Here is an 18,017-nt window from a genome sequence, read left to right on the forward strand (position 1 = left end):
AGGAGCTTCTCAGAGCTGAGATGTATATGTATGTGTGTGATAATTTAGGGGAGGTGTAAGAGGAGACTGCCAGTGGGGTCACATGGAACTAGACCTATTTAGTGAGGCTGGAGGGGCAACTTACTTTGCCTGAGGAGTCACTATACTCATAGCTATTTAGAGAATGAGGAAGGGGGTCAGGCATCCTTATGTCTCCTAGACCGACCAAGCGTATCATATTAGTTCCTTGGAGGTGGGGAGAGAAGTGCTCTGGAATGGACTCTTTGTGTATAAGGACCTCCCAACAGTCACCCCTTTGGCAGAACATGGGCAGTCTTGTGGAAGACAGGCTCTAGGAGAAGAAGAAGGGTACCTGATTCTAAAGGAAGGGGTATGGGGACGGAAAGAGAAAGAAGACTGGAGGCATTCTCCGTATTCTACTCTGACTCTCACTGTCTCCTCTGGAATAAGAAACAGGAACTACCTCCAGAGGAACAAGGACCCAGCATTCGGAACCTGGATTTTTGGCCCAAACTCATCACGCTCATTGTGTCAATCATAGAGGAAGATAAGAATTCCTACACACTCGTTCTGAACCAGTGCGTATCAACCCACTTGGCCCTGTTTGGTTGGTGGTTGGCATGTCCATCTGTCTAACAGCCTCTTTCTTTCCTATCTCTGTGTGTTTGCAGTGCCACCTCTTCTTCCTGTACATCCGTCTGTCCCTCTGTCCCTTGTATCTATCTGAGTAACTGTTTCTGGAGACAGGTGTGGAAACGTAATGGGGGGCCCTGTTCAGACTGAGCCAGCCTCCCTGGAGTGAAAGCCCCCTGGGAATGGCTGCCATATGAGTCCCAGGGGATCCAGAGACCATGTGTGTATGTGTTTGTCCACTGTGAATAATGGGCTTTCTTAGGCCCACTCCTTGAACTTTCTCGTCCACCTTCTTTAGCCTGGGCCTGCCTTCTAGCTCCAACCCTTCTCTGGGCCTCAAGTCCCTGCCTTCTGGGCATCCTCTTCCCTGGACCGCCTTGCCTGAGGGAATCCTTTATCCCACTTGTCCTTCCACTGGCTCCTGGGTCCCTTTTCTCCAGATTGAGCCCAGTCCTATTTCCTAGGCTTCTCCTCTCTTCAGTCTGACTTCCAAGAGATTAGGCACATAAGTTTTGGAATCAGTCAAATCAAATAGCTCTTGCTTTATTCTCTGACTGTGGCTTCTTCCATCATCCAGGTTTCCTCAGGAGTTGAATGTGGGAAAAGTCAGCGCGGAAGTGATGTGGCAGCTCTTTGCCCAAGACATGAAATATGCACTGGAGGGTAAGGGTACACCAAAGGCAGTGGACTGTAGGCTGTTAACCCAAGCACCTTGTTTGCTGTCCCTTTCCTCTCCCAAACAATTATAAGTTTTGGGTGAATGGTATGGTGAGAAACTAGAGGGATTCTAAGTCATGTCAGGAGTCCTTAGGTAGGCAAAGGTTCAGCCAAAGTAATAATGGAAATGGCTATGTGGATGTGAATTTCCCCTTCCAGTTTTAGACCAAGTGCCTGTTTAAGACTTTCCCTAACCCAAAGATCAACTCATCCCATGCTGGGTGTTGTCAAGTGGCCCACTTTCTGGAGTATGAATGGTCTTGTGAAGTTTATCTTTACAGTTTTAAAGAATCATAGAACCTTAAATACATAGATAAGACTATTTTCTCTTATTAGAGACTGCCTGGCCTGGCTTTCCTTAAAAGCTGTTCTGGATTGGTATGACAGAGCCAGAAAGATACTTCCTCCCTCCCTTCTCTTATAAAGCAGTGTCATGGACAAATTATTATTCATCTTGTTTATTTAGCTTATTCTTTTATCCATTTCCTGCTTTGGTTGACAAAGATAACACTGTCTGCCTGTATACTACCTTCCCATTTGTACCCTTCTGTGTTCACTCATTTAGCTGCCTTTCCTGTTGTTTCTATATGTTAGTTTGCCTCCTCAGTCTGTGCAAGTGGACTTACAAGGAAAGGGAGCAGTCTGGGGTGAGGACAAATCAGAGTCTGGATCTGTTATTTTGGTGGAGTGGCAGGGAAAATGGGTAACCCTCAGACTTAAGCTTTTGAGGTTTAGGAGCTGAGGTTGAAAGAAACCTTGAAGATCTGTTTTAAGTTGGAGACAGCCAGAAACTGTACATGTACATTCTGTAATTCTGCCCCAGAGCAATGGCTCCCTCTTGCTCACACCAGGTCAAGCTTGAGGCTATAGCCCAGGCCTTACCCTTTCAGGCCACTTAGAAAGTCACTTGTCCCCTCTCCAGTAGCACTCAGCAAGCCTAATTTGGGAGAGTATGGTCCAAGTTCTTGAAGAATCCCAGCTCTGAGGGGTTTTGGCGGGGGCGGAGGGGTAGGCAAATACCTGTGAAAAGTATATCAGTTTCACAAGAGGGATGGTATGAGGTGGAGCAGAGGTTTTCAAACAGAGGTATCTCAGGAGCTAAGTGAAAAGGGAATAGCCAGGTAGGGGGACAGGGTTGCTGGGCTCCGGGACTTTCACCTGGTGCCAGTTAAGTCAGTTCTGCTTTTATCAATTTTATATGGGGTTCTAGATGAGATTTCTCTTGAAAGGGGAGTTCTGCTAATGTTTACAACAAACATAAAAGGATTGAAAAACTGCTTTAAGAGAGAGAAGTAATGTTAACCTCGTTTCAAATCTCACTTTCACGACCTAATCAGCATTGTGTTTTTATTTTTATTTATTTTTTTTTAAGATTTTAATTTATTTATTTGACAGAAAGAGATCGCAAGCAAGCAGAGAGGCAGGCAGAGAGAGAGAGAGAGGAGGAAGCAGGCTCCCTGTGGAGCAGAGAGCCAGATGCGGGGCTTGATCCCAGGACACTGGGATCATGACCTGAGCTGAAGGCAAAGGCTTTAACCCACTGAGCCACCCAGGCGCCCCAGCATTGTGTTTTTAGACCAATTTTTGTGAGCTCGCATTTTCTCATCCATAAAACGGGAGCGATAATAGCATCTGTTTCATTGAGCTGATGAAATAATGTGTAACACACTTAGGATACTGCTTGGCATTTAGTTGGCCCTGAATAAATCTTATTAAAGACAATAAGAAACCCGATAGGCTCATGAGCAGAGATGCAGTACAAGCAAAGTAGCCTTTTTTTTTTTTTAAGCGAGAGAAAAAGAGCAAGAGTGAGAGCTTGTGAGTGAGTGGGAAGGGGCAAAGGGAGAGGGAGAAAGAGAATCTTAAGCAGGATCCACACACAGTGCAAAACCTGATGCAGGGCTCCATCAGACAACCCTAAAATCATGAGCTGAGCTAAAACCAAGAGTCAGACATTTAACCAGCTGAGTCACCCAAGCACCCTGCAAAACAGCATTTTTTTAACTTAAATTCAACTAGCCAAGGTACAGTACATCATTAGTTTTTGGTATGTTCATTGATCCATTAGTTGAGTGTATCACCCAGCATTTTTATAAGAGTTCACGTTAGGGGAAAATAGGACAGCTAGAACAAAGAGACACTAGACATAGGGATGGCAGATGATGTTGTAGTAATTTAGGGCTGAGGGGTTGGGTTTAGAGTAGAGAATTGGAGAGGGAATAATGAGTTTCGATAACCACTGGAAGGAAGTTTTAATAGGACTTCATGACTGTCAGAATGTGGAGGATAGGACAAGGGGAGGAGTTTGGAGACCTGGATGATAAAAGGATAGTGTTGATTCCAACTGTGAAAATGGTATCATTCACCCAATTTTTTTAAGTCAGTTTTATTAAGGTATAATTTACATACATAAAATAAAAACACTCTATATTTTGATGAATTTGACAAATACGTGACTGAAGAGGAAGAAGGTAGATTGATGCTCATCATTGAACAAGATGCTACAATTAGTGTGTGTACTCGGTTCATCTTCAGCTGAGATATTAAATTGTGAAAGATGGGGACTAGAGTTAAACTCTGGCAAAGTGAAATGGCCAGCAGGGCCTTAGACAAACAGTACCAGAACCAAAGAGAGATTTGGGGGAGATAGCAGCAAGCTGAATAATTGAAATCATGAGGTTGAAAGAACTCCAAAGATGAAAGATACGTGGAAGGAGGGATGTGGAAATCAGGGGCAGGAGAAGATTTAGAGACTCAGTAACCCTTTATGAGAGACTAACCATCCCTGTACTTCTATCAACAACAACCTCATGCAACTTTATCGGGGCTTGACTCCATGGGACTTGTTAGAATAAAGGGTGACCACTGTTTCAGCAGTCATCCTGTTAGTTTCTGTACTACAGAAATTAATACTGAAATTGAGTTTGGGGATCAGAGTACAGATAAGGGATTGATAGAGAAAGGGAGAATTATATAAATACAGTAGCTTGAAGATCCCTAGAAGAAAGCAGTTAGGGAGTTTGAGGAATGATGGAGCAGTACTGCCTCCACTTCTAGTGGGAACAGGAAGGAAAGAGAGTCTTCCTCATGGTACATTTTTATGTCTCTAGGTTCATGCACTGGTTTAAGGATAGCAGAGTGTGGGGTGGAAGAGAAGGGGCAAGCCCTGAGAAGTCTCTCTGATGACCCCAGAGGTGGTGCTGCCTGCCATGCCAGGAGATGAACTTTCCTGGGACTGGGAGCATTTTGCGGCTGAATCCCAAGCTCCCATTTCCTCCACAAGGGTCTGTTATACTAATTTACAAGGGCCAACCACCCCAGATTGGATTTCTGCTTTGATGTGGAGGAGCATCACCCATAGCAACTCAAAGTTGAGCGGTAGAGGTCACAAGGACCCTGAGCTTCCTTTCTCTGTTACTCAGTACTCTTCCCCCATTTGCCTGATTTTTTCCCATTATGTTATATGTAAGCACATTGTTCGATTTTATTATTTCAAATTAATTTTTTATTTATAAAGGGGATGGATGAAGAGAACCTGTCGTTGTAGCCAGTGCCTGATGCAGGGGTGGTGTTTGTCCTGGATTCTCCAGAAGGCTCTGAAGATCCAGTTAGATGACCTTAAAAGTCCATAATAAGCATCTCATTTTTTACAGCATAATAGCCCTTTCATCTGCTGTGTTCCTGTGGTTTCCAAACTGACTATTCTTATTTGTATACTTCTCAGAGAGTTCATTTTCTCAGTGTCTCAACTGTATTCTGGGGCACTTTAGTTTACCTTAAGATGCTGTTACACTCTGGCTGCTTAACTGCTCTTTCTGTCAGCCCACTGTGGTTTTCCCTGTCTCTGTAGTTGTCATTGACTCATTCATACTGTGTGTAGCTGCTCATCGCTTCATCTAAGCTGATCTGTGGGAATGGCCCAGCTACTAGGATTAGAGAAGACCTAGGAAACCACCATCCCTCACTAGTCCTGGGCAGCCTCTCCACTAATCAACATTAGCACCCACATCTCTTCCTCCTCTTCTTCATCAGATGCCAGTATCTCAGTTGACACTTCTAGAAGCTAGAGCAAGAAGACTTCCATCCAGGAGTTTGGCTTAGTCTCTAAAAGATTTGGACCAGGCTCTTGGAGAACAGAGTACTGGTAGGGGGAGATGGTTGTGAGGAAGTGGTTGGGAATCACCCTTGTTTTAAGACTTCTGATAGAGCTGCCTGGCCGCATCTGCTGCTTTGGGAAAGCTCAGGAACCATGGCCTCTGCTGCTGGGACCTGACTCAGCTTCCTTCCCCACCACTAGAGCATGAGAAAGACCGGCTGTGTAAGAGTGCTGACTACATGAACCTACACTTCAAGGTGAAGTGGCTCCACAATGAATACGTGCGAGATCTGCCTGCCCTCCAGGGGCAGGTGCCTGAGTACCCAGTGTGAGTCATCATGTGGGCACTACATGGGAAAGGGAAGGGGTCCCTCCATCTTAGGGGGTGGGAAGGACCTATGTCTTCATTTCAGTTCAGCAAGCCAGTCTTGAGACTGCCAGTTCTAGGCTCTGTTGTAGAAAGAGAAAAGCATCAAACTGTGCCCTATCGTCTAGAAGACCCTAGTCTGGTGAAGCTGTTAAGCACATGGCATATGCCAACCACTGGCTCTAACCCCCAATTCTCCTGCCTGGCTGCAGGTGGTTTGAACAGTTTGTCCTGCAATGGCTGGATGAAAATGAGGATGTGTCCCTGGAATTCCTGCGTGGGGCCCTGGAACGAGATAAGAAGGATGGGGTAAGTTGGAGCCTTGGACTGCACTTGGGTCAGGCCAGGTGTCCCAGCATTTAGCTGCCAGCAAAAGTTCCAGGGCTTTACGCTGTCTTCGGCTTGGGTCATGATCTCGGCGTCCTGGGATCGAGTCCCACATAGGGCTCTCTGCTCAGCAGGGAGCCTGCTTCCCTCTCTTCTCTCTGCCTGCCTCTCTGCTACTTGTGATAACTCTCTGTCAAATAAATAAAATCTTAAAAAAAAAAAAAAAAAAGGTTCCAGGGCTTTAGTTTCTTCCCTGTGGAGTTCATAAGGAAGGCCAAAGAGCCTCCCCTGCTAGGCAGCAGGAGCCCTTTTGAACCCTACACACTTGGGAAAAGATAGTGGCTGAAGATGACAATCCTATTGTTGGTTTTTCTTAGTTCCAGCAGACATCAGAGCATGCACTCTTTTCCTGCTCTGTGGTGGACGTCTTCACACAGCTAAACCAGAGCTTTGAAATCATCCGGAAGCTGGAATGCCCAGACCCCAGCATCCTTGCCCACTACATGAGAAGATTTGCTCAGGTGACCATAACCCTCCCTTTTCCCTTCCATTTGCCTTTACTATGCTCACCGCCTCATCACAGGCCTGAGCTCAGTTCCCCTCTGTGGTGGCCTTCCAGTAAAGTCACCCCGTTCTCATTTGCTTGTGTCTGGGGCAGACTGGTGGGTTTATCTTGGTGTGTTTCTGGGGTTGAGAGGGAACTTTGTCCCTTACTATGAGATTCCGCTCTACCTCCCTATTGTTGTTCTGGGATGACAGGTATGATCTCAGGCAAGATCTGTGTAGGGAAAGCTAAGCGTTCCCTTGCCTTTCCTTTTCTCTTTTTCTTTTTTGTTTTCAGACCATCGGGAAGGTGCTGATGCAATATGCAAACATCTTATCAAAGAGCTTCCCAGATTATTGCACAAAGGAGAAAATGGTGAGGGTCAGTTCCTGGGAGCCTAGAGAAGAGAGTGGAAGACATCTGAATCCTTGCTTTTGAGGCTATCCTCGGACCGAGGGTGGGGGTGATGCTCCTGACTTGATTCCAGTAGGGCTTCTTTTGAGATTATGACACAAAATAAGAAGAACTGGACTAGGAGTTCGTCTGAACCTCCATTTGGTACTTAATTTTCTACTAAGCTAGAGCTTTACTTAATCTTTCTTTTTTTTTTTTTTAATTTTTTATTTTTTATAAACATATATTTTTATCCCCAGGGGTACAGGTCTGTGAATCACCAGGTTTACACACTTCACAGCACTCACCAAAGCACATACCCTCCCCAATGTCCATAATCCCACCCCCTTCTCCCTACTTAATCTTTCTTAAAAAAAAAAAAAAAATTAAGACATTCAAAAAGTTAAAAGAATAGTGCCATGAACACCTGAGGCCCACCAACCTGCTTAAAAATGGAAACGTTTGCTCCTAGTCTTCGTTCAAGGAGAACTGTCTGAATTGGTTCCAGATCTCAGTACTTAGGAAGAGATGCATATAATATGTGTTGTAAATTCCGTGTCATTTTTGGAGTCGTATGAGAGAGATACCTTAGTCTGATAGGTCCTGTTCCAAAAGAAGTCAAGACTCAACAGCTCCATCTTCCCCAAAGCCCTGCATCCTGATGAACAACATGCAGCAACTGAGGGTCCAGCTGGAGAAAATGTTTGAGGCCATGGGAGGCAAGGAGGTAGGTGTCAGGGTGTCAGCAGTTTAGCTTAGAGTCTGGGCTGGTTTAAGCTGAGGGATTTAAATAGACACTGGGGTAAAGGCCTTCTGAGGGAGGGTTTAAGGGGTGCAGGAGGGAAGAAAAGTGTACAAAAACCAGCTCAGCCAAGCATACTTTCTGTGGATACAGTTGGACCCTGAAGCTGCAGACAGTTTGAAGGAGCTGCAGGTGAAACTGAATACAGTTTTGGATGAACTCAGCATGGTATTTGGAAACAGGTCAGTGGCCCCAAGCATACAGCCATAAGAGCCAGTCCCAAAGCCCCTGCCCCACACCCTCCATCCAGCTGCAGGCATGTGGATCTTTCCTCTCCTCCTGTTGGCTGTCCCTGTTGGAGCTGCACCAGGAGTATGCTGGAATGGGTCTGAGTAGCTGGTGTTGCTCCAAGGACAGTGCGAGTTTGGGCAGGGGAGGGCTGCACTGCGGGCACATGTGTAGTTTTCAGGTGCGGATTGATGAGTGTGTTCGACAAATGGCTGACATCCTGGGCCAGGTTCGGGGCCCAGGGAATGCATCCCCCAACGCCAGGGCTTCAGTGGCTCAGGATGCAGATAGTGTGCTCCGGCCTCTCATGGACTTCCTGGATGGCAAGTGAGTACAGCACTCAGCTGTCCTGTGGGACAGGCAAGGCAGAGGCAATCACATGGAGAAGCCTCTCAGGGAAAGGGGCTCTCAAATTCTAGCTCTAGTCTTACCTGTTACATGGGCCCACAGCCTCACACTCTTTGCCACTGTGTGTGAGAAGACAGTCCTGAAGCGTGTACTAAAGGAGCTCTGGCGGGTGGTGATGAACACAATGGAAAGGATGATTGTTCTGCCTCCACTCACTGACCAGACGGTAAGGACGCTTCCCTTCCACTTCCTCCTGCTGTCTCCTCTATCTTGCTCCACACTTGCTGATCAAGTTTGGAGTCCTCTGCTTTTGACCGATCCCCTCTCTGCCCAGGGCACCCAGCTAATCTTCACCGCTGCCAAGGAGCTGAGCCATCTTTCCAAACTCAAGGTACTGTGGATGTATAGGGTCCTTTTGAGGCTGGGGGTGACAGGATGCTAGGAGGAAGAATATTTGAGCTTTGGAGATGGAAGAGGAAAAGAATGAGAGGAACATGTAATATAAGCTGGCAGATGGGGAAAGACTGTCATGGCAGCCCCAAGCTGTCCTGACGCTATTGCTTTCTCTGGGGTTCCAGGACCACATGGTACGAGAGGAAACCCGGAGTCTCACTCCAAAGCAGTGTGCCGTCCTTGACCTTGCTCTGGACACCATCAAGGTGGAGACCTGCCTCTTCTCCAGTCATACTTCATGTTCCTGGTGTTCCACTCTGCCAAACTGATGTCCCCTGGGCTCTTGCCACCCCACATCCAGAAGAGAGTGATTTTTTATGTTTGTTACTTTCTCTGTTATATCCATATTTCTGCTTGGGAGCAACCAAAAGTTACCTCCTTTATGGTCTCAGATGACTTACCACAGACCCAGAGCACTTATTCCTGGGTTTTGAGTATAGTTCAGTCTACTTAGTTCCTCATTGCCATTCCTGAATATTTTCCACTGGGAATCAATCTTTCAGATCCTCATACCCCAGATCTGGCAGAAATTTCCCTCTTCCACTTATATATAAATTTATTTGGGCTTTCTACTACACATTCCTTCATTCAGCCAGCCAACATGTGCACAGGATGCTGTGCATGAAGGATACAGAGAAAATCAGATATAGTTCCTAGCTTTAAGATGCTTATATTTGGTAAGGCTACAATAAGGCAGGTACACGTAAACTGTGATATGGGGCAGTTGGGAGAATTATGTTAAAGGATAATGTTCTCTAATAAGAGTTCAGAAGGGTAAAAGAGCACTTCTGGCAGTTCTCTGCCTGAAATGCTTCTATTCCATATCTTTGCTTGTCTGGATAGATCCATACTTCAAAGACCCGCATCCAGGAATGTTGCCATCCTTCACTGCTCCTACACAAATAGTAATTCTTCACCTGAGAGATTGTGACTCTGCATTGTATTCCCGATCTTGTTGTCTATTGAATGGCTTATTGTCCTCATCATCCTCTTTTGGCATCTTCATTGAGCTTCTGCTCAGATAGGATTTTCTCTGAGGACAGTGTGGAAAGCTGCCTCTTTATAAGGGGAGGAGGCTATAGCAGGTATTCTTTTGTCTTTCAGCAATATTTTCATGCAGGAGGTAATGGGCTGAAGAAAACCTTCCTGGAGAAGAGCCCAGATCTGCAGTCCCTACGCTATGCCCTATCTCTGTACACGCAGACCACCGACACACTCATCAAAACCTTTGTGCGCTCACAGACTGCCCAAGGTAAGGCCCAAGGGCTTTGGGTCCCTATCTCCATTCCTTGATACATTTCTGCCTCTAGGGAGTCACTAGCTTCCAGTCCTTAGGAAGGATCCAGGTACTTCTCCAGAGAGCCTATCAAACTCAGATCCCAGGATTTCTTGAGGGACCCCAGTACTCACCCCCACACCATACCCATACCAGACAGGAAAATGACAGGAACCTGGGAAATGTGCCTGAGATTCTTCTTTCAGACATTGCTGAGCTAGTGCATGTTTATCAAGGAGTGCACCCTGTCTGTTAGGAAGTATCTGTCAGGAAGCCTGGAGAATGAGTGATTGAGACACTCGTGAAAACTCATAGCTTTGGGAATCTTGTTGGAAGTTGTCCTGGAGGGAGAAAGCAAAAGACTACAGATTGTCTAGTGTGGATGAGAAAAAGGACTAGGAGAGGCAAACTGTGGGAGCAGTTGAAGAGAGGATGTGGATCTTGGGGCTCTGTGCATAGCTGAGGTTCCAGCCTCATGGGTGATGCTCATTTATGTGTAGGGGCCCAGGTAGCTGGTTTTCTCCCAGTGACTTCCAGTCCTTAGAACCCCTCCCTGTCTTTAGGCAGGTGCCTCTATAAACAAAACAAATCTACCTAGAGATGGTTCAGACTGAAATTCAGCCCCTAGCCCTGGATCAGGGCCCTCCCAGAAAAGACTTTCAGGCACATTTATTATTTCATCTGAGGAACCGTGGGTGTGATGCCGAGTGAATCCGATGGCGGGAGTGGGAGAATTTAGGCTTTCCTAGGCTGTGGATTCAGAGCACAGAACTGACCTGAAGGGCAAGAGGGATCTAAGCAGTTAGACTAGAGTTGATAGAAGGTGAAAAGATGCAAGGGACTTGTAGCACTGCTCCATTTTCCACACCTGTTCTTTTTTCAAGTTCAGGATGGGAAGAAGAGAGAGCAAAGGAGTTATGAGCCTTGCTCAAGGGGGCAGGGAGATCTTTTAAAGATCTGTACATGGAAAGACCTTAACATCGGGGAGGATCTGAGTTAATCCAGAAAGACTTTTTAGAAATCCTGAACTTTAAGCTAGATGTAAAGATGAGGAAGGGCTGAAATGGGCACGTATGTGATAAGAGCAAAGGCGGGTACTGCAGGGAGGATCCAGGTGTGTGTGTATACCTTTCGTACCCATTGTTTTATCATTTAAGGCCTAGGAAATTAAAGCCTACAACATCTCTCTTTCCTGGCCTGATGGTCTCAAATACCTTCTCTCTGTATGTTCTTTTGCTTTTCCCCCATGATCTGGTTGATCCTTGACCCATGAAGTCTAATTTGGAGCACTGAGGCATTGACCCCAGCTCTTTGACTTCTCTCTCCACCTCAGCTCTGTGATCCCTCAAGATATGTGTAGAGTTGCTCCAGATGGCTGTTAACACCTTAGACCTCTAACTGATTATTCTTTCTCTGTCCTGCTGCTGCTACTACTTCTTGACTTGCCTGTTCTCACTCAGTGCATGATGGGAAAGGTATTAGGTTTACAGCTAATGAGGACATTCGGCCGGAAAAGGGTATGTTGTATACCTTGCACATGTGAATCTAACATAGGCTAACACTGTTCCCTATGAACTAGAATGAGCTGCTGCTTAGGCTAGCAGTAGGGGAACTATGTGTCAAAGTTCAGAAGCTCTATCCCAAGTCTCAGAGATGAGTGTTGTATTCATACAGTCTGAGAAGGGGTTGACAGTAGTTCTGTCCTCAGGATTCCCCCACCCCTCCACCTGAGGACAGAGTTTTATCTGGGGTGCAGTGTACCGTATTTTATCAAAATAGTGAGACCTCTGCTTAGGGGAGCCTACAAACTGGCCAGAGACTGGGACTTGTGGAGGGGTCCGGGTGTGAATAGGACAAAGTCTGAGCAGGGCAGCCTCCCAACCAGGGACGTCCCGGAATCCAAGGATAGGTGGGAGAGTGGAGAGTATTGCCTTTGGCTAGAAGGGACCCTCATTGTTCCATTGAGACACTGTGGGGTGGCCATAATTCCCAGACAAAAATACAAGGTGGTAATGCTGTCCTTTTCTCTAAAACCTTTCAATGAAAAATTCTTCAGCCTGGGAGATAAGAGAGGTTTGGGGCACCTGAGAGGTTCCCAGTGCATTTTTGGAACATTTCACCTAAGATGTCGTCACCTTAATGTATTTTAATACACAACTGCATTCTTTATCCCCTTGCTTTCCCTTCTCCCATTGCTTACTTCCCCATGACTACTTTGGGTGATTGCTTCAGACTTTAGGATATAAGGTGGTGGCCTCCTAACTCCTCAGTTTTACCTGGGATAATTAGGCCTAAAGTCTTAGTGTTCTTCAGTGAGGGACCACCTGTCCATCTGTCCTTCAGGGTCTGGTGTAGATGATCCTGTGGGAGAAGTGTCCATTCAGGTGGACTTGTTTACACATCCTGGAACTGGGGAGCACAAGGTCACAGTGAAAGGTGAGTGGCACAGATTTACGAGTTGTAGACCGTTTCTTATGCACTAGCCTCATCAATTGAAGGCACAGGCTGTTGTATCTCAGTCCTCCAACTTAGCCTTCCTCCAAGGGGATTGCCACCAGGGGGCTCAAGAACTGGGAACACATGGTGGGATCCCTCACAGGCTTCCTTTGTTCGGGCAGTGGTAGCAGCCAATGACCTCAAGTGGCAGACAGCAGGTATGTTCCGGCCCTTTGTGGAAGTGACCATGGTTGGCCCACACCAAAGTGACAAGAAGAGGAAGTTCACAACCAAATCAAAGAGCAACAACTGGGCCCCCAAGTACAATGAGACATTTCACTTGTGAGTTACGGGGTAGGGGACCTCTAGGACTCTGGGGTGGGGGTGAGCTGGGAGGTAAGACTTGGGAGGGAAGAGGAGGGAATGGATTGGATGGTGGCTGGGGTAAATTCATCTGAAGACTCTTTCAGCTCTGGCCTCCTCCCTTCCACCCACCCTATGCTCACAGCCTCCTGGGAAATGAAGAGGGACCAGAAGCCTATGAGTTGCAAATATGTGTGAAGGATTACTGCTTTGCTCGTGAGGATCGTGTTTTGGGGCTGGCTGTGATGCCTCTGAGGGATGTGGCAGCCAAGGGCAGCTGTGCTTGCTGGTGCCCCTTGGGCCGGAAGATCCACATGGATGAGACAGGCATGACTATTCTCCGGATTCTATCTCAGAGGAGCAATGACGAAGTGGCTCGAGAGTTTGTGAAGCTCAAATCGGAGTCTCGTTCCATAGAAGAGGAGAGCTGAGCACCTAGGTTCCTGTGCCAACCACATGGCACCAGTTCCACAAATCAGTGCCAGTGAGAGTTACTATGTAGCCAGCTTAAGGTCCTCATAGTTGAGAGGCTGACTCCTTCAGTTTGAGGATATTAAAGGAAAAATTGAGGTGATGAAAGTATGGCTTTTCACAGAAGGGGTCACGAATCCCTGGCCAGCAGGTCTATGGTGCTAGGAGCTGGGCTGTGGGTATTACTGCATAGAGAAGTTTTCCATAAAGGGAGGGACAGACATTTCTGAGAGTATCAGCCATTCTTTGTAGACACCCCTCTCCATGCCACACCTTATCCAGCTAGACCCATACATATCAATTATTAGAAGAACAAGTTTAGAGAGCCTGGAGCATGTATCTGGTTAGCTAAATAGTCAGTTGAGCCTCAAGGTGTTGCTGAGCCCTATAGTCTGGATTGGAGTATGGCCAGGGCAGGAATGTACAGAAGAGAATTTAGAGTCTCCCTTGAACAGGATCCACTGGTTGTGTGTGGCTCCATGAAAACATGGCTTTGAGACTGAACAAGATACCTTCTAGAAATGAGCTGTGCTAATCTTTTCCCCCAAATATGTCATGAGTAGAATGAGGTTCATATGATACTTCAGAGCCCTGAGCAGAATATTCTTTGGAACCCTAGCACTGTAGGCCACCTGCCCAGGAGTCCCCCTCCTTCACTCCTGTAGGAAGGGGAACAATGATGTTTCAGAACATGAGAGGCTATTCCTGTGTGTGTGCACCTGAGGGCTAGTTGAAGGATCCAGGAAAGAGGGCTGTATTTTCTTCTTGGATAGACTCTGAACAAAGCCAAAAATTGTAGAAATCAGTCTAGAAGGAGTCCTCTTCACCTATGGCTACTACCTTCTGGTTGTCCTCTCCTTTGCAGAAGGAATTTAGTCTTTGGCCTCACTCCCTTTCATCTAGGTCAGCTGCTGTTTGCCTCACAGATGTTCAACCCTACAGAAGGAGCTTGGACTATGATCCCTCTGTACAGGCTGGATGGAGGGGCCATCAACATTCCTTGGGAAGTCAAAGACAAATTCTTTTAGAAGGTCATATGAACTTCTCAGCCCTTGATCAGAGAAGTGACATGGTTCTTGGATATCCTTGGTAGCAGCCTCCTGGACCTCCTGAGGACTCGGTGTTATCCACAGTTGTACCAGCCATTACATGTAACAAGAAACTAAGCATCTTTGCTGTTGTTAATTACTGTATGTGCCATTGTCACAGGACATTTTTGGCTAGTCTGTAATAAATTATCTTAGAGCAGCCTCTGGGGTCCGGTAATTCTGTTAAGGTGTGGAAAACTATAAAAATAACTATCCTGTGTAAGCCTGTATAATGGTAAATTTCTTACCTGACTCTTTGCTGCCTATTCTCCCCAACAAAATAAAACAGCTCTGGGTAAGCACCAAGCAGTAAAGCAGGTAATGTGGGCTAGCATCTTGGCCTTGACCTGAGACTACCAATCCAGTAACAGAGTCATGGGGACCCAAGGTATCAGCTTCCTGCAGAAGGTCCAGAAGAGTAGGAGATGTCATGTGCTAGTAGTATAAACTAGTCCATGTTGTGAGGACAAGGTAAGGGTGTGTTTCTGGGGATTGCTAGAGGGCTGAGGCTGCCATGTACAGGGCAAAGGAATAGGCCTAAGAGTAGAAATTGAACTTTCATTTGTGAAGATTCAAGGAAATAAAGCTGGAGTAAAAAGTCTCTTCCTATATTGGAAGAAACAAGGTAAAATGAGGCCTCCTGGCAGGGAGATCAGAGAAGCTGACTCAAAAAAGTGCTTACCTAGTTTCTTAACCCTTGTAAGGTGGGAGCTGAGTGGGAGCATAGGATAGGGAATTAACTCCAGACTTCCAGTTCGTCATTCCCATTTGCTTGCTAAATAAATCCTTACAATTCAGTTCCCCAGCCATTTTTAAAACTTCCTACTTCTTCTGGAAGCCATTTGTGCTCTGTCATTTCTGCCTTAAACTTACCTGTTGAATCCACTGTCTTACCTCAGTTCCCAGTATCATAAATGGAATAGTGGCTTTTAGTTCCTCTTACTTGGATATTACTGTGATAATCACCTGCCTCCGTTCTGCCCCAGCCCTCTTCACATACTCTGGTAAGTCTCTCTCCTGTTAAAACTATTCAGTAGTTACCTATTATAGCCTTTGGGCTGAAATTCTAAGATCCTCCAGGACAGTGCAGACACCCCCCTACCATTCATCCTGTAGCTAGCTGTTCTAAAGCTCTTCCCTGTAGTTCCAACCCTACACACACACTGCACTCCTACCCTTCTGTGCCTTTGCACGTTCTGTTCCCCCTTCCTGGAATGGCCTGCGGGCTTTTCCATGCCGCCTAGGTTCTGCTACTTCATGGCAGCCTTTAGGACCCAACCAACCCTGAACCCCTTCACACAGCACTTAAAAGTTATAATTTACTTGTTTGTCCTCCTCAAAAGTCTGTGATCTACCCAAAGGCAGGGTCTGAGTATTTCATCTGTATTCCCCAGCGTCAGGAATTTAGAGCCATGCCAACAGCTACAGGACTGCTTTGGGAAACCAAGGCGGGAGGGGCAGTTGGCGGGCTCCTGAGAAGAGGGGCGTGGTGTGGGGGGGGTGCTTATGAGTGGGGGCGTGGTCAGAGGCGGGACTCTGCCCTTAACCCTACCCTGGGGCGCTAGGGCGCCTGCGCAGAAAGCGTTAAGATGGAGATCGGTGAAGTTGACGGCCGCTCGGCAATGGTGAGCAGAAGCGCCCGAAGGTGGCGCCGGAGGAGAGGTTATTGCCTTCTCCCTCCCAACACTGAAGAGACTAACCCTGAAGAGACTACCTGACTGGGGTTCAGCTGTGTGTACTTCCCGCTAATACCTATCTATCCTCATAATTTCTTGTAAACTGTTCTCCCGATACTCCTGGAGGTTATTGTCCCCCTCCCCATACTTGAGTATACATAAGGGTTTCCCAGATACTCCAGAGAAGATGAGTTTGCCTGAATACCTAGCTAAGGGGATTTTTATTCCCCACCACATACTTCCCAAAGTATGTGGTGGACACATTTACCCAGTTACCTCTTGAAACAGATACCCCCAAACTCCTAGCTAAGGCGCATTCTATTAACTCAAGGAGTTTTTCCATTTCTCCAGCAATATCCAGATTGACCGAAAAAAGCATAGATCTTATACTACATTTGACTTGAAAGTGGCACATTTGTTATCATTCTCTCATATGGCACAGGAGACCTACTCCATAAAGAAAAGTCAAACTCTGGCTGGCTACCCACGTCTTGCAACAGCCTTGCACATTTGAATTAGCTATTTAAAACCAGATTTCACATTTTAACAATGCAGATTTACAGCCTTTTTTTTTTTTTTTTTTTTTAAGGAGGTCTGTTAACTTTTAACTCACATTCTCACAAAGCAACTGGTGGTTGGAACTGAAAAGCAACTGTTAATGTACTATAGTTCATTATAGACTCCATTACTCTTTGTTTACTTACAGTGAGCTTTGCTTTATTTGCCTAGCATCTGGTAGGCATTTGAGTTTGTGCCCCTGTTGTGAAGATGTAGGACTTTAGTTTGGGCCATTTTTTGAGTCAACACTCTGAGCTTTTAGTGGAAATTGAAATCCAAAGAAGATGGCTAATATGTTTAGATTCTTTTTTGTTTCTGCAGTGTTCCGATTAGGATCAGAAATCGTCCTAATACCTAAAACCCAGGGTGAAATCTGTACCAAAGTCTTTGCGGTAAGAGAATTCAATCAAAATATTTTAAGTAGCTCTCCGGTGCATTTGATCTTGAAGAAAGCCAGTGTGCACAGCCCCTCTCTGATGAGGTCAGGCCAAGGACAAGAAGTTACTTGTTTCTCTTTGAAGACCTAGTTTTATAAGGGCCCAGCTGTACAAGAAGTGTAAGAGATCTGTACAGGAAGTCATGTCTCAAAAGTGCTATCTCCCTTGTTCCAAAACATACAGATGGTAACCTTCTTTCCTCCCTCAGAGAAATAACAGGCCTCATAATAATCAAGAATGGTGATAATCTGGGGTGCCTGGGTGACTCAGTCGGTTAAACATCTGCCTGTGGCTCATGATCTCAGGGTCCTGGGATCGAGCCCCATATTGGGCTCCCTGCTCAGGGAGGCTGCTTCTCCCTCTCCTTCTGCCTGCCACTACCCCTTCTTGTCCTCTATCTCATTTTCTCTTTCTCTGTGTTAAATAAATAAAATCTTAAAAAGAAAGAAAAATGGTGATAATCTGTAGGCTTTATCTAATCAGAAGTAGAATAGAAGTACCTTTAATGATGGATTTTTTAAAAGGTTTATTTATCTTAGAGGGAGAACATGGGCAGGAAGGGCAGAAGGAGAGAACCTCAAGCAAACACTTCACTGAGAGCAGAGCCTGACATGGAGCTCAATCTCGTGACTTTGAGATCATGATCTGAGCAGAAGCCAAGAATCCTTTGTTTAACCAATCACCCAGGTGCCCCAATAGTGGATTTTTAAAAGAGCAAAATCACTTCTTTGAACACAAGTATATGATCTTGTGTAAAGTAATGCCTTTGTCCCAGGATGATTGTGAGGATTCTGTGAAGGGCGG

The 18,017-nt window shown here is 46.0% G+C and overlaps 2 protein-coding genes across 9 annotated transcripts in view; both read left to right on the forward strand.

Annotated features, from left to right (window-relative positions):
• UNC13B (unc-13 homolog B) overlaps window positions 1-14,704 on the forward strand; it is a gene marked incomplete at its 5' end in the record, with an annotated part of 150,792 nt that extends 136,088 nt beyond the window's left edge. For 5 of the 7 annotated variants that reach the window (XM_045081549.1, XM_045081550.1, XM_045081554.1 and 2 more), the window contains 16 exon segments: window positions 451-578; window positions 1,211-1,296; window positions 5,648-5,774; window positions 6,026-6,122; window positions 6,518-6,661; window positions 6,982-7,059; window positions 7,727-7,804; window positions 7,973-8,061; window positions 8,282-8,434; window positions 8,558-8,681; window positions 8,790-8,846; window positions 9,034-9,114; window positions 10,013-10,160; window positions 12,528-12,620; window positions 12,803-12,962; window positions 13,129-14,704. In XM_045081549.1, coding sequence (XP_044937484.1) covers window positions 451-578; window positions 1,211-1,296; window positions 5,648-5,774; window positions 6,026-6,122; window positions 6,518-6,661; window positions 6,982-7,059; window positions 7,727-7,804; window positions 7,973-8,061; window positions 8,282-8,434; window positions 8,558-8,681; window positions 8,790-8,846; window positions 9,034-9,114; window positions 10,013-10,160; window positions 12,528-12,620; window positions 12,803-12,962; window positions 13,129-13,414 — 1,929 coding nt within the window. 7 annotated transcript variants of the gene reach the window in all.
• A 141-nt stretch (window positions 14,705-14,845) lies between these two features.
• Window positions 14,846-18,017, forward strand: part of LOC101673740 (phospholipid-transporting ATPase FetA-like) — a 115,506-nt gene continuing 112,334 nt past the window's right edge. Inside the window, exon 1 of one of the 2 annotated variants that reach the window (XM_004747511.3) lies at window positions 14,846-16,167. In XM_004747511.3, the coding sequence (XP_004747568.2) occupies window positions 16,049-16,167 (119 nt within the window). In that variant the 5' untranslated portion in view covers window positions 14,846-16,048. The remainder of the gene's footprint in view (window positions 16,168-18,017) is intronic. The other variant, XM_045081556.1, reaches the window with a different exon arrangement.

This window comes from Mustela putorius, unplaced genomic scaffold (assembly GCF_011764305.1).
Source record: "Mustela putorius furo isolate JIRA1106 unplaced genomic scaffold, ASM1176430v1.1 tig00000580_pilon_pilon_pilon, whole genome shotgun sequence".
Classification (NCBI taxonomy): domain Eukaryota; kingdom Metazoa; phylum Chordata; class Mammalia; order Carnivora; family Mustelidae; genus Mustela; species Mustela putorius.